This window comes from Canis lupus, chromosome 24 (genome assembly GCF_048164855.1).
Source record: "Canis lupus baileyi chromosome 24, mCanLup2.hap1, whole genome shotgun sequence".
Taxonomy (NCBI): domain Eukaryota; kingdom Metazoa; phylum Chordata; class Mammalia; order Carnivora; family Canidae; genus Canis; species Canis lupus.
Window position 1 is genome coordinate 12,373,004 of NC_132861.1, and position 14,094 is coordinate 12,387,097.

The 14,094-nt window shown below is 38.7% G+C and overlaps 1 protein-coding gene across 10 annotated transcripts in view; it reads right to left on the minus strand.

Moving 5' to 3' along the window:
* Positions 1-14,094, minus strand: part of MTUS2 (microtubule associated scaffold protein 2) — a 588,550-nt gene that overhangs the window by 328,701 nt on the left and 245,755 nt on the right. For 8 of the 10 annotated variants that reach the window (XR_012016248.1, XM_072795619.1, XM_072795616.1 and 5 more), the window contains one exon: positions 7,459-7,656. Coding sequence is in view for 9 of the 10 variants with exons in the window: in XM_072795619.1 (XP_072651720.1) it covers positions 7,459-7,656 (198 nt within the window). In the remaining variant the exon portion in view is untranslated. The remainder of the gene's footprint in view (positions 1-7,458; positions 7,657-14,094) is intronic. The other 2 variants (XM_072795621.1, XM_072795620.1) reach the window with 1 other exon arrangement.

The following is a 14,094-nucleotide window of genomic DNA, read 5'->3' on the forward strand; positions in this document are numbered from 1 at the left end:
CACAGAAAGAGAGAGAGAGAGAGAGAGAGAGAGAGAGAGAGAGAGAAAGGCAGAGGGAGAAGCAGGCTCCATGCAGGAGCCCAACGTGGGACTCAATTCTGGGTCTCTTGGATCAAGCCCTGGGCTGAAGGCGGCACTAAAATGCTGAGCCACCCAGGCTGCCCTCCCTCTTTCACATACCTCCTTCCCCTCCCCACCCACCAAATGCCATGCAATCTTCAGCCATAGCCTGACTCACAGTTCCCTACATGGATTTATTCTCCCCATTGGGTCCTAACTTTGCAAGAATGAGATCTTGGTGTTCTGGTCACAATAGCTGCAGCACTGAGCTCTGCGCTTACCCAACAACAGATGCTAAAAGAGGGCTGGATTAGGGAAGGGAAATGGACAATCTGATGGTCATGAAACCAGACAGCCAAAAAAAATGAGACCATTCAACTACCATATCCTCCTACCATAATCCTACCATTTCATCCCTCAAATTTCAGTTTATTTTACTTTCAACCAAAAATGGTCAATTTTAAAATAAAACAAAAGACATTCACATTCTAATCCCATCTCTGGGTGGACATGATCATTATCTGAGTGTTCTGAAAAGGAATTTACAATGTCAATAAGGCTTAATCTCAAACAGGCAAGAGCTTCTCTGAAATCTGACCTCTCAGGTCCGTTTGGGTTCCTTTTTCCATGAATAAAAAATGACACCCTCTTTGCCAAAGGAACATGAGATAGATTAACAGCTGTTTTGGTAAGAGTTATTAATAATACTTCTTGGCAACTCTGAACTTACTTAGAATTCATCTCAGATACAGAAAATCAAATGTATTATTTATGTAAATGTATTTTATGGTATTCATGAGCATGAATGCTGAAGTTAACATTACAAAAAGCTTTCACATTAACCCTTATTTTCATTGATTAACCTTCCAAAAAGGCTAGTTATTTTCCATTTCAGATTATTATCCCCCAAACCCAAATCCTATTCGATAATTAAAAGAACATCTACTTATTTAAGTATTAAAATAAGATATAGGGACGCCTGGGTGGCTCAGCGGTTGAGCATCTGCCTTCAGCTCAGGGTGTGATCCTGGGTTCAGGGATCGAGTCCCACATCAGGCTCCCTGCGAGGAGCCTGCTTATCCCTCTACCTATGTCTCTGCCTCTCTCTCTGTGTCTCTCATAAATAATAAAATCTTATTAAAAAATAAAATAAGAAATAAAACTCCAGAATTTAATGAATGTATCTTTTCTCTCTAATTGAGGGGTCTGATTTTGACAACTTTGAAAAGCCATGAAAAGCCTCAATGGTAGCGCTTTAGGCCAATTCTTTTTATTTTTTAAAGATTTTATTTATTTATTCATGAGATAAATTCTCAGGGGTCTCTCTTGTTTCATACTCTTACATAAGAGAAACTGTAAAAAAAATTTCTATTGGGAAAGGATTTCTCTTGAAACTCTATTACTGTAAAGGACATGCTAGATAGCATGAGGGATATTAAAATTATTAAAAGACATAGCACTTCTCCTTGAAGAGCTTACAATCCGTAGGGGAAACAGAGCATAGAAACAAACCAGGACAATCAGACAGTATATGATAATCCACAAAAGTGATGTGAGCAAGGAACACTGGAGTTACCCCCAAAAAAAGACTGCTTTGGGTTCACAGATGAAGGAAGTTTTTTAGAGGAAGTGGCATTTGAATTGTACCTGGAAATGGCAGGATGTACAGAGAAATTTGGTTGGGAATAGGAGGACAGTGTTACAGAGATGAACGGTTAACACAAAGAACACAAAGGCAGGAAAGCACAAAGCCCTCAGAGAGAAAAGCAAACAATTCTGGTTGGCCAGTTGAGGGTGTATGTACATGAGGGGATGGGATGTGGGAGTGGTGAGAAGGGAACCCTAAAACCATGCCCTGGAATATCCAGTAAGGAACTGAAGCAAGCACAGGGGCACCATGAAACAATTAAAACAGGGTAAAAGGGAAAATTATCTCGGACCATGTACTTAAGAATTACAGAGTACTAGAGCACCTGGGTGTCTCCATGGTTGAAACAACCTTTGGCTCAGGTTGTGATCCAGGGTCCTCGGATCAAGTCCTGCATCAGGTTCCTCACATGGAGCCTGCTTTTCCCTCTGCCTGTGTCTCTGCCTCTCTCTCTCTGTGTCCCTCATGAGTAAACACATAAAATCTTTTTAAAAAATTAAAAAAAAAGGAATTACGAAATACTTAGGAATGGTTTAGGTGAGAGGTACTATAGATTTAAACTAAGATGAGAAGAAAGAGTACATGAGAGAGTGAGAACCGACCAGATTTGATCACTGACTAGAAAGGGAGGCAAAAAGAAGGTGAGAGGCAATGTTGATCCTAAAAGTTCCAGCCTCACTAGCCAGATCACAGACATCATTCACAGGTAGAGCAACTGTGAGAGGAAGTGTTGGTTTGTAAAAGATAATAAAAGATTCATTTGGGGTAAATGTTCAGTTTGAGGCAACTTGGGGTCAGTCTGCTGGGGATGTCTGGCATGTGAAAAGGGTGAGTAGTTCCAGAGAGAGGAAGGGGCTGCAGCTATGGAGGTGGTAGTACGTCCAAAGTGCTAAGAGATGAAAGTATGGATAGGATGAGCAAGGGGAAGCTTAAAGAATTGGAAGAGATGCATTGTGAGAACAAACCTTGGGGAGCTCAATCACACCAGCTGTATAGAAGACAGATGATACAATGATGAACTGGCAGGGTGTACCAGAAATGGCAACCCCTCACATTCAGGAGGTTTTCTGGCTGCACCAACAGCTCCCCTACAAACGATCTCCCAGAGCCCATCTCCGCTTCCCAAAATATAACCCCACTGAGAAACTCCCTGATCACCCGCATCAGAAATTAACCCCCCACCCCAAACCAGGAACATCTTTCCAGCTTTGTATCGTTTTTAAGGCTGTGGGCACATATATCCTTGTGCCATGGTTATTTATACAAGGTCACCTCTCTGTCCACCTCCTCAGCTGCATTCCTACTCCCCAACCACTCTACTACCTCCCTGCACCCAGGGCAGAGGGCAGATTCTATATCCAAAAGGTGAGAGCCATGTCCGGGGGGGGGCTGGGGGTCTCCCCTCTCCATGCTTACTGTTATCTGCCCCTGAGGACCCAGGAAAACTTCATGGAGAGAATTGTAAGTAAGCCAAAGTCACCCAGGAAACACCAAGTTCCTAATGAATCTCTGAAAAGTGCCCTAAATATAGCATGCTTTGTTCACTGTGGACACTGTTCAGACTGTTAATAGGCACATGAGTATCTAAAAATATGAGCTGCACACTTCTAAACAGTTCCTTATTATAGTCATATCTCACATTTTGAGACATCTATTGTGCCACATTATAATTCCTAATTACTGTAGTATTCCTAAAATGAATCCTATTTGAACATACCGTTTGAAGAAAGATCAATGTTCCAAGAAGGAAAAAGGAACCAATGCTGATAATCATGCTAGCTGTTTCGATGAGCTAAACCAACAAAGCTTTCCTCCTAGGGTTTGATCTATGGACTTTCAGCTCTTTCAAGAACTGCATATTTTACTTACTCCTTATCATCAAAGCATCATCTCTCCACTAAAGAACAGAAACAAAATTATTCTTGACATTAAATCTAATAACAAGTATAACCAGAATGGTTAATGGTACTAAGATATCAACTCAAATATGTGAGGAGGTTTTCTGTGGTTCATTGGTGAAGTACATATTTTACATACAGTTAGGTAGCAGATAATTACAAAACAATTCTAAGTACTGTGGTTTTTTTAAATAGAAAAAAATTCTAAACATATATTACTTTTATTTTTTTCTTGTCAAGTTTTTATTTATTTAGTTACTCAAATTTTTCTTTAAATGTGAATTAATTAACATACAGTGCAATATTGGTTTCTGGAGTAAAACTGTGACTCATCACTTACACACAACACCCAATGTTCATCACAATGAGTGCCCATCCCCCATCTAGCCCATCTCCCACCCACCTCCCTCCGTCAACCCTCAGTTTGTTCTCTATAGTTAAGAGTCTCTTATGGTTTGCTTCCCTCTCTCCCTGACTTCATATGTTCATCTATTCTGTTTCTTAAATTCACATATAAATATAATCCCATGGTATTTGTCTTTCTCTGACTGACTTCACTTAGCATAATACACTCTAGCTATATCCATGTCCTTGAGAATGGCAAAACTTTATTCTTTTTGATGGCTGAGTAATATTCCTGTGTGTGTCTGTGTGTGTGTCTGTGTGTGTACCACATCTTCTTTATACATTCATTGGTTGATGGACATTTCCATAGTTCAGTTATTCTTGATAATGCTGCTATAAACATTGGGGTACATGTACCCCTCCGAATGTATGTTTTTGTATCCTTTGGGTAGATACCTAGTAGTGCAATTGCTGGACCACAAGGTAGCTCTATTTTTAAATTTTTGAGGAACCTCCATACTGTTCTCCAGAGTAGCTGCACCAGTTTGCATTCCCACCAACAGTGTAAGAGGGTTCTCCTTTCTCTGCATCTTCATCAACCCCTGTTGTTTTTTGTGTTATTAATTTTAGCCATTCTGATAGGTGTAAAGTAGTAGCTCATCATGGTTTTGATTTGTGTTTCCCTAATGATGAGTGATGCTGAGCATCCTCTCATGTGTCTATTAGCCGTCAAGATGTTTTCTTTGGAAAAGTATATATTCTTTCTTCTGCCCATTTCTTGACAGGATTATTTGTTTTTTGGGTGTTGAGTTTGATAAGTTCTTCATAGATTTTGGATACTAACCCTTTATCAGATATGTCATTTGAAAATAATTTCTCCCATTCTGTAAGTTGCCTTTTAGTTTGTTGATTATTTCCTTTGTTGTGCAGAAGCTTTTTATCTTAATGAAATCCCAATAGTTCATTTTTTGCTTTTGTTTCCCTTGCCTCTGGAGATGTGTCTAGTAAAAAGCTGCTATGGCCAAGATCAAAGAAGTTGTTGTCTATGTTCTCCTCTAGGATTTTGATGGATTCCTGTCTTACATTTAGGTTTTTCTCATCCATTTTGAATTTATTTTTGTGTATGATGTAAGAAAGTGGTCCGGTTTCATTCTTCTGCATGTGGCTGTCCAGTTTTCCCAACACCATTTATTGAAGAGACTATTAGATATTCTTTCCTGCTTTGTCAAAAATTAGTTGACCTCATAGATGTGGGTCCATTTTTGAGTCTTCTATTCTGCTCCATTGATCTATATATGTCTGTTTTTGTGCCAGTACCACACTGTTTTGATTACAGCTTTGTAATAAAGATTGAAGTTGGAACCATAATGCCTCCAGCCTTGCTTTTCTTTTTCTTTTTTAAAGATTTATTTAAACGTGAGATCCCACAAGCCTGAGATGACGACCTGAGCTGAAATCAAGAATCCAATGCTTAACTGACTGACCCGTGCAGGCATTCCTGCTTTTCTTTTTCAAGAATTGCTTTGGCTATTCGGGATCTTTTGTGGTTTCATACAAATTTTAGGATTATTGTTCTAGCTCTGTGAAAAATGTTGATGGTATGTTGACAGGAATTGCATTAAATGTGTAAATTATTCTGGGTAGTATATACATGTTAACATTTGTTCTTCCAATACATGAGTATGGAATGCTTTTTTCATTTGTTTGTGTCCTCTTCAATTTCTTTCATAAGTGTTGTATAGTTTTAGAGTACAGATCTTTTACCACTTTGGTTAGGTTTATTCCTAGGTATCTTATTCTTTTTGGTGTGAATACATATTACCCTTACTATGAAGTCTTTAACTTAAGACTTATTTTCCCCGGCATGTTATGGCTCTTTTGGGTGCTCAGAGTGTCCCTGTCTAGTGTCCTTTGAAGCAGAGGTAAAGAAGAAATGCCCTAAATACACCTGGAATTATTCTGTCCACAACTGTCAGATCTCCTTTAGCAAAAGTTGATGCTGTGGGAACAAAGCTCAATTCATCTTGACATTATTATTTTTTTTTTTTTAAGAAACCAAGGCTTTGACATCTTCCTTAGAAAGATACATCCCATATGAGATTTTTTTTTTTTTTTTAAATCACTCATGCTCCCTCTGAAAGAGAAACAAGCCACTGGGAATTTTACTACTAAAAAGGATGACAAATAGTTGCTCCTGTATTTAAAAATCTTCAGACTGTCAATATGTACACACAGATCTGAGTTTCACATTTGCAAATAGTTCTTTATTATATACACATTTCAGATTTTGAGACATCTACTGTGACACAATGTAATCTGTAATGACAATGATATTCCTAAAATGAACCCAGTGTAAAAGCAGCTCAGAGATGCAGTACTTTCAGGAAACCACGTGAGCAAAAAACCTCTCAGAAACTGCTTACAAATACATCAAGAGAAAGGAAAATGTAATGTATTATTATTAGGAATAACTAGGTAGAGCAAAATCTAGGACTATAAAGGTACAAATGTGCGGCACCTCATCTCTCCAAACCCAAGAAAGGATCGAGAAAGAGCACGCTCAGGGAAAGGAAATTGAAAAAAATAATATAAATCAATCTCATTTTCAAACTCTACCCTCGACACTCCATCTTGTTCTCTCTCTCTTTCACTCACTCACTACTTCAGCCTGATTCAACTACTGTAATCCCTCCCAAAGAGCCTGCCACAGGAAAACCTCTAAGACTTTCCTAGCCCTCCGGCAAGTTCTTGCTAAACTAACCAAGATCTGAGGTACCAGGGCTTCAGATCCAATAACAATGACTTTGAAGTTGACAGGCTGAGATGGGCTTTGGTCATTAAAGGCTCAGCTGAATGGGGCAGCCTCCAGATCTTCTTTAGGGAACAGCAGCTGTGACTTGCTCTGAGACTATTAATTCATGCTTTGAAATACAGCTTACAACATCAGTCTCAGGAACCAGGCTAAGAGTAGCACCATTCAGCTAATGGGGACCTTTCTGGGCAGAGTTAAAGAAGCTCAGTTGTCCTTTTCTATTTTTAGCATCATTTGGTTGACTTTTAGAAATCCAGCCAAGTGCTCCACCAAAATGAAGGCATTACAGATAATCCCAGGTAATTTAAAAGGATTCTCACCACCACTATTTAATACATAGTTTGTTTCATGCAACACCTGTTTTGGATCTTTCTTTGACTTCTTACATAGAATCCATGGAGCAAAGGGCTCCTGGTCTCAGTCCCTGGATAAGTCATTTTCTAGATTTAAAAGTCTTTTTTCTAACATTTAAACTCCTCATAACTGAAAAAAATGATAGGGCCAAACAGGCTTTTTTTTTTTTTTTCCTTCAGTAGATGCTTTTCTAAAGTCTTAACAATGGTAGATGAGGGTAGTCAAATCAAATCTTTCCTACACAAAGAAATCAAATTAGTACACCCACATGCTGATCCACCCAGTGTGGCCCAAGGGGCAAATCCCCGCAAGGGCACAGCACACCGGCGCCGCCCACTTACGGTTGGCCGGCCGGCTCTGCTCTGGCTGCGCGCTGTCCACAGACTGGGTGCTGGAGACCGAGGACACACTGGAGCTCCGCACGAAGCCAAAGGCTGCCAGCTTGGCTGCTGGGAGGCGTGAGTATCCGGGAGGACGAAGTCCAGATTTTGGCAGATTGGATTTTGCAGCATTTGAACCAGAGGCTTTCTTTAAATCTGCTATAATGAATCCAAACCAAACCAAAAAAAAAAAAAAAAAAGGTTGACAACAAGATATGAAATACATGGACTATAAATATTAATCTAGCTCTATCATAAACAGACCACAGTTAATCTTGCAGGGTGTGCTTCAGCACATTCACAATACAATTTTGTAAGAAAGACTCCTCGTTGTGGGCTGGGAGCTTCAGAGAACTGAAGTATGAGGAGAAGCAGCAGGCAGATGACACAAGAACAGACAACTAGTCCTATTATTATGTGACCATAAATAAAAGTATGCAGTGATTAGGAAGCTGGATGGAATGAACACTTACCGTTGTACCTTACCCTAGAATTGTGAAATTGACACACATCCTTAAAATCTGACATACAATAATGGGCAAAGAGCCCTTGTGGCAAATATTCATCAACAATTATAAACAATATGTGATAATTCATGGAAGCATGTACAAGGAATCATTTTGCTAACATTCTGTTGGTTGTAGGAAAAAGGTGAGGACAAGCTGAGGAGCTGGCCAGGCTGAAATCCAGTCTCTGTTATTTACTAGCTGTATAACCTTGGGCACCTGACCCAATACTTTAGAACTACAGTTTTGTCTCATAAAAGGACTGGTGATGATAAAACTGGCCTCAAAGATTTAATATAAGTATTACTGCTTGTAACAGAACTTTATAGATGCTCCAATTAACACTAAGATTTTTTTCTCCTCTCTCCATGATTTGGTTTTATGTTGAACTAAAATTCAAAAGTAAACCAAACTTCAGAATTAGTTCCCAGATATGTGCAAAGCCAGCTAATTTTGAAATAATAAAACATCACACTATGCTGTCTGAACCAGGCTCTATTCATGGTAATCTCCACACCCTAAGAAGTCTTTCAATACATAATGTTATCACACACAAATGCTCTTTAATATTCCTTTAAAGGAAAAAGGTCTAGGTTTCTTAATAATCTGTATAATTGTCCTAGTCAAGCCATTTAGCAACTTTCACCTGCTATATTTACTGTGAGTGCATATATACAGATCCTTCAGCAGTGTTCCTCACTCTTTATTATCTACTGAAAGATTAAACAAGTTGTAGACTAATAACTAAAAAAAAAAGCCATTCATTTTTTTAAAAAAATTGATGCCTAGAAATCAATGAAGAATCTACATCAGAAATAAATCTATGTCTGGAAATCTGTGAAGAACGAATAGATCCAAACTGATCCAATGGTGCCTCTTTCTCTACTAGGAGTTCTCCCTAAGAGTGAAGCTGTAGCCAGTTGTACATCCAGATGAAAGTAGAATATGCACAACTATGGTTTCTTGATTTCTGGGTCAAGACTAGGAGGAGGAGGAATCAAGTGAGGCAGAGGGAAGAGGAAGGAGGGAACAGGGATCTGGACTGTAATATTCCCAATTCAGTTCTGTCCTTATGCTTGGGAAAAAATGCTCAAATATGATGAGAAATGATCACTGTTTAATAAGTAGTAATGGCCCTTCTATATCAGCAATTAAATGTCAGGCCAATGCCTTCAAATGTTGTTCTATCATTTCACTTACTTTTAGATAATATCCCCAGAACAATGGAAGTATCTCCATATATCAGATACATTTTCTTTTTTTTTTCAGATACATTTTCAAAATAAGTCTACACCAACTCAATTTTGGATAGTGCCTGTAAAACAGTGAAAGTTGCTAAAAAATCAGATGTTATTTCAATAAGTATACACTAAATCCATCACATTTTAATACTAATTTCAGTTATGTATAACTTCTTTCCCAAACCAGTTAATCAATAACTGACTTAAGATTACAGAAAAACAAGTGAGAAGAATATGAATACATTTTTTTCTAGAAAGAAACCCCATATTTCAGAATGACAAGAAGATCAGAATTCCTAAAGAACACCTTGACATGTAGTAAACATTCATTTAATATTTATTGAAGAATGAAAATTAGATGCTCCTGGGTGGCTCAGTCAGTTGAGCATTCAATTCTTGATATTGGCTCATGTCATGATCTCAGGGTAGTGGTATCGAGCTTCATATTGGGCTCTACACTTAATACAGAATCTGCTTAAGATTCTTTCCCTCTCCCTCTACTCTTCCTCCTGCTTTGGAACTCATGTATGTGTGCTCTATCTTAAACAAACAAACAAATAAACTCCTTTAAAAATGAAAACTAAATTTATTAAATCATTACATAAGACAACAAAGGCACTGAAAATGTTCAAAGAGGAAATTATCCTATTCCACCCTTACCTATATTTAATGATTGCTGGTGTCATTGGCAGAAAGGTAGCATGGAACACGTGGAGAGGGAACTCAATAACACAGGACCCCAAGTATACATGAAGTCAGTCTCTGACTTCTGCGCTTTCACCTTCCCTTATTTCAGCTTTCCCTTTTAATAAACTCACACATTGTGTGTATGTATGTGTGTGTGTGTGTATGTGTGTGTGTAGGCTACTTGTGGGAGTCTTACCCCAATTCTCTGTGTACATAATTCTTCTAAATTTAATCTATACATCAAGTTATTATCCAATGGTCTCTTTCTATGAGATATATCTCACAAATAGTTTACATATCTTTGGGGTAAAAACATCAACAGGAGATGCCATATCATCCTTGGAAAGGTACTCTTCAGCATTACATTCAGCTGCTCTGACTGAATGTGCCTCAATTTAATCTTAATTTCTCATAAAAGGAATCTAATTATTAAAATGTGCACTCTACGACTTCTCAAGTGCAACATATCAGAAGAATATTTTTTTTTCAAGTACGTAGTGTCCTTGGGCTATTCAAAAATACAGATTTTGGGCAGCCCTGGTGACTCAGCGGTTTAGCGCCACCTTCGGCCCAGGGTGAGATCCTGGAGACACTGGGATCGAGTCCTGCGTTGGGGCTCCCTGCATGGAGCCTGCTTCTCCCTCTGCCTGTGTCTCTGCCTCTCTCTCTCTCTATGTCTCTCATGCATAAATAAATAAAATTTTTATATATATATATATATATATATATATATATATATATATGTATGTATATTGATGGAAATAGCATATCAAGGTGTACAGGAAGTCCTCCCTAAACAAATGATAACAATGTTAAATAAAACTGAGCAGACACATAAGAGAGACATCTTCTGTGACGGTCGCACGAAGAGCTTCATGGACACTTTCTCCCGTGAAACAACCATAATTAGCAAAAATTATTTTTAAAACACAATAATCACTAAAAGTTTCTAGAAACTGTTTTAAGGGCATATAGGGGATAAAGAAACATTTATATATGAAAATATACTAAATCTCTGTAAGAATAGTCAAACTGGATGGCACTTGAGCCTGACTCATTCCTTTCCTACTCTGCAACCTTGTCCATCTCAGCATGATAAAAGCTCTACTCTGGGTGGTTATGACCAAGGCAACAGGATTTCTCTCCCCCTGGTCAAGAACTACCATCTCTCACTGGGAGAGGCAGGCCACCACCATTTCCCATCCCTATGCCCTCCTCCTAGGTCCACGTTGCAGAGACTGAATTACATGCAAGCAAGAGGCCAAGAGTTGAGGGAACCCTTCTTACGCAGCTCCAAGGAAGAGGGCAGAGGCAGTAACTACTCTAACCATAGCAAGCCAAAAATCCTGGGGCCCTAATCATTGTTGCCCTGTGTCCCTAGCGGTTCAATATCAGGAGAGGCAAAGGGAGACAAACAGAAGCTACTGCCCCTGCCTAGTACCCACCTGTAAATCAGGATTGTCACTCCTCGAGGAACAGATCACTGTCCACCACACCCCCTACTAGAGTCATAACTAAGAGATCTGCCCAAGGGTAGAGGTAGGCCATAAGAATGAAAATCTCTGAAGCACTCTACAATGCCCACGTTAAAAAAAGAAGAAAGATATTACATCAATAAAGTAATCTTCCATCTAATGACACTGAAGAAAGAAGAGCAAACTAAATGTAAGCAGAAGGAAGGAAATAATAAATACTAGAATCATAATAAATAAAATGGAAAAGCAAAAGAGAGAGTCAGCAAAATCAAATTTGGTTTTTAGAAAGATCAACAAAGTCAACAAACCTTTTGTTACATTGACCAAGAAAAAAGAGAGAAGACTCAATTTGTTAAGTGAGGAATGCAACAGGGACATCATGACTAATCTTGCAAAAATAAAAATAATTATAAAGGAATATTATGAACAATCTAGTGAAATGAACACATTCCAGAAAAACACAAAGAGAAAAAAAAAGAAATAGAAAATTTGAATATATTTACAACTAGGAAATTGAATTAGACATCCAAAAAGTTCCCACAAAGAAAAGCCCAGACTCAAATGTCTTCAACAAAGAATCCTATCAAGCATTTAAAGAATTTATGCCAGTTCTTCACAAATTATTCCAGGGAAGGAGGAGAGAGGGAGACACAGAAATATTTTCAAACTCATGCTATGAGGTGTTCATTTGATAACCAAACCAGACAAAAATATCATGAAAAAAGAAAACTCTTACAGTACAAAATTTTCACCAAAATACAGCAAACAGAAACCAGAAACATATAAAAAGCATTATATACTATAAACAAGTGAGATTTACCCCAGGAATGAAAGATTGGTTTAACATAAAAATCAATGACTGATGCCATATGAATAGAACAAAGAACAACCACATGATCATCTCAATAGATGCAGAAAAATCACTTGACAACTTCCAAAGGTATTTAATGATAAAACACTAAACAAACTAGGAATAATAGAAAAATATCCTCAACCTGATAAGAGGATGGAAAAAAAAATCCATAGCTAACATCAGACTCAGTGGAAAAAGACTGAATGCTTCCCCCATAGATTGGGAACCAGACAAGAATGTCTGCTCTCATCACTTCTACTCAGTATTTTATGGAAGGTCCTAGTCAGGACAGTTGAGCAAGAAAATTAAAAGATATGATGATTGGAAACAAGAAGCAAAACAATCTGTAGATCACACAATCTTGTATATAGAAAACCCTATGAAATCTACTAAAAACTATTACAATGAATGAGTTCAATATACAAAAATCTATTGTATTTCTATATACTTGCAATAGCTAATCCAAAAATAAAATTAAGATTTAATTTACAATAGCACCAACAAGATAAAATATTTAGCAACTGTAGTAAAGGGCTGGACTCCCTTTTTTTTTTTTTTTTTTTTAATGTTTGATGGCTAACAGCTATCAAGTTTCAAACCGCATGCCCCATTTTACACTGCCCAGCCCCCTACTGCCCCATATCTGGGAAAGCAGATTAGAAAGCCCAGTACTGCCTCCTTTAGAGCTGGCAGGAACGTCAAACTACACAAGCCCCTTCCCACTCCCTGACAACAATAAAATAAATTGAGTTAGTATCCTTCCCTTGCTCTCTCAAGTCATTTCACACGTTTGAGAGGCCTGCACTGCTCTCCCAGTCACCTCAGTTATGTAAGTAATAAACTCCTCACAAACTGCTTTGTGTATGGCATCATCAGTCTTGACATCCAAACCAAATTTTGGTGGAGGTCTTCCTAACTCTTCAGGGTGACCACAACAATAGGTAGTATGACCAGGATGCTCAGACAGTGACCATCACCAGGAGCCTTTCTTCGTGTTTTGCTTGCTAGCTGACTCTGCTGCCTAATAAGCACACACTGGGGCACCTGGGTGGCTCAGTTGGTTAAGCGTTTGATTCTTGGCTCAGGTCATGATGTCAGGGTCGTGAGATTGAGCCCTATGCTGGGCTCCGTGCTGAGTGCAGAATCTGCTTGAGTTTCTCTCTCTCTGCCCCTCCCACTCACATGCTCTCTCAAATAAATGTTTTTTTTTTTAAGGAGAGAAAGAAAGCATGCACTTGGAGCTACTGCTTAATAGCTAGCTCATGCTTTGAGCTATGCTGCTCTGCTCTGCATTAGTGAGTCCTACAGAAAGCCCCTGTCGTAGGTTAATCTGTCCCACATTGGCAGTTTCAATCACTAATCGTTTTTTGGAGACAGGAATGTGATTGGCTAGGGCCCTTAGTGTGGCCTTGGGTCATGGTTCTTAGCCTGTACCTATCTGCATGTCTTAGAATGCCATTGTAACTAATGCCAGGCTCAGGGGAAAGATCACCTTTTGCTGTATACAGGTCCCCTGGGTGATCACTCATGAAAAAGTAGTCATTAAAGGAAGAAACAACACACACACAAAAAGAGAAAAAGCAGTTATGTGAAGTGGTGAGGTCTGCACTCCTAAAAACAAATGGCTCTGCAGGCCCCATAAACACCTCTGTTGTTGCTGCTGCCTATGCCTCTGTCCCAAAAAAAAATCCTGATCCTTAGGGTTATAGAGAAAAACACCCATGGCATCTCTGTAGCACAGTGAAAGGGGTTCATTCAAATCTTCCTTAAGCCTGGAGTTCTTAAATCCTATAAAGTAACAGTGTCATGGGAGAGGCTTCCAACCTTGGTGATAC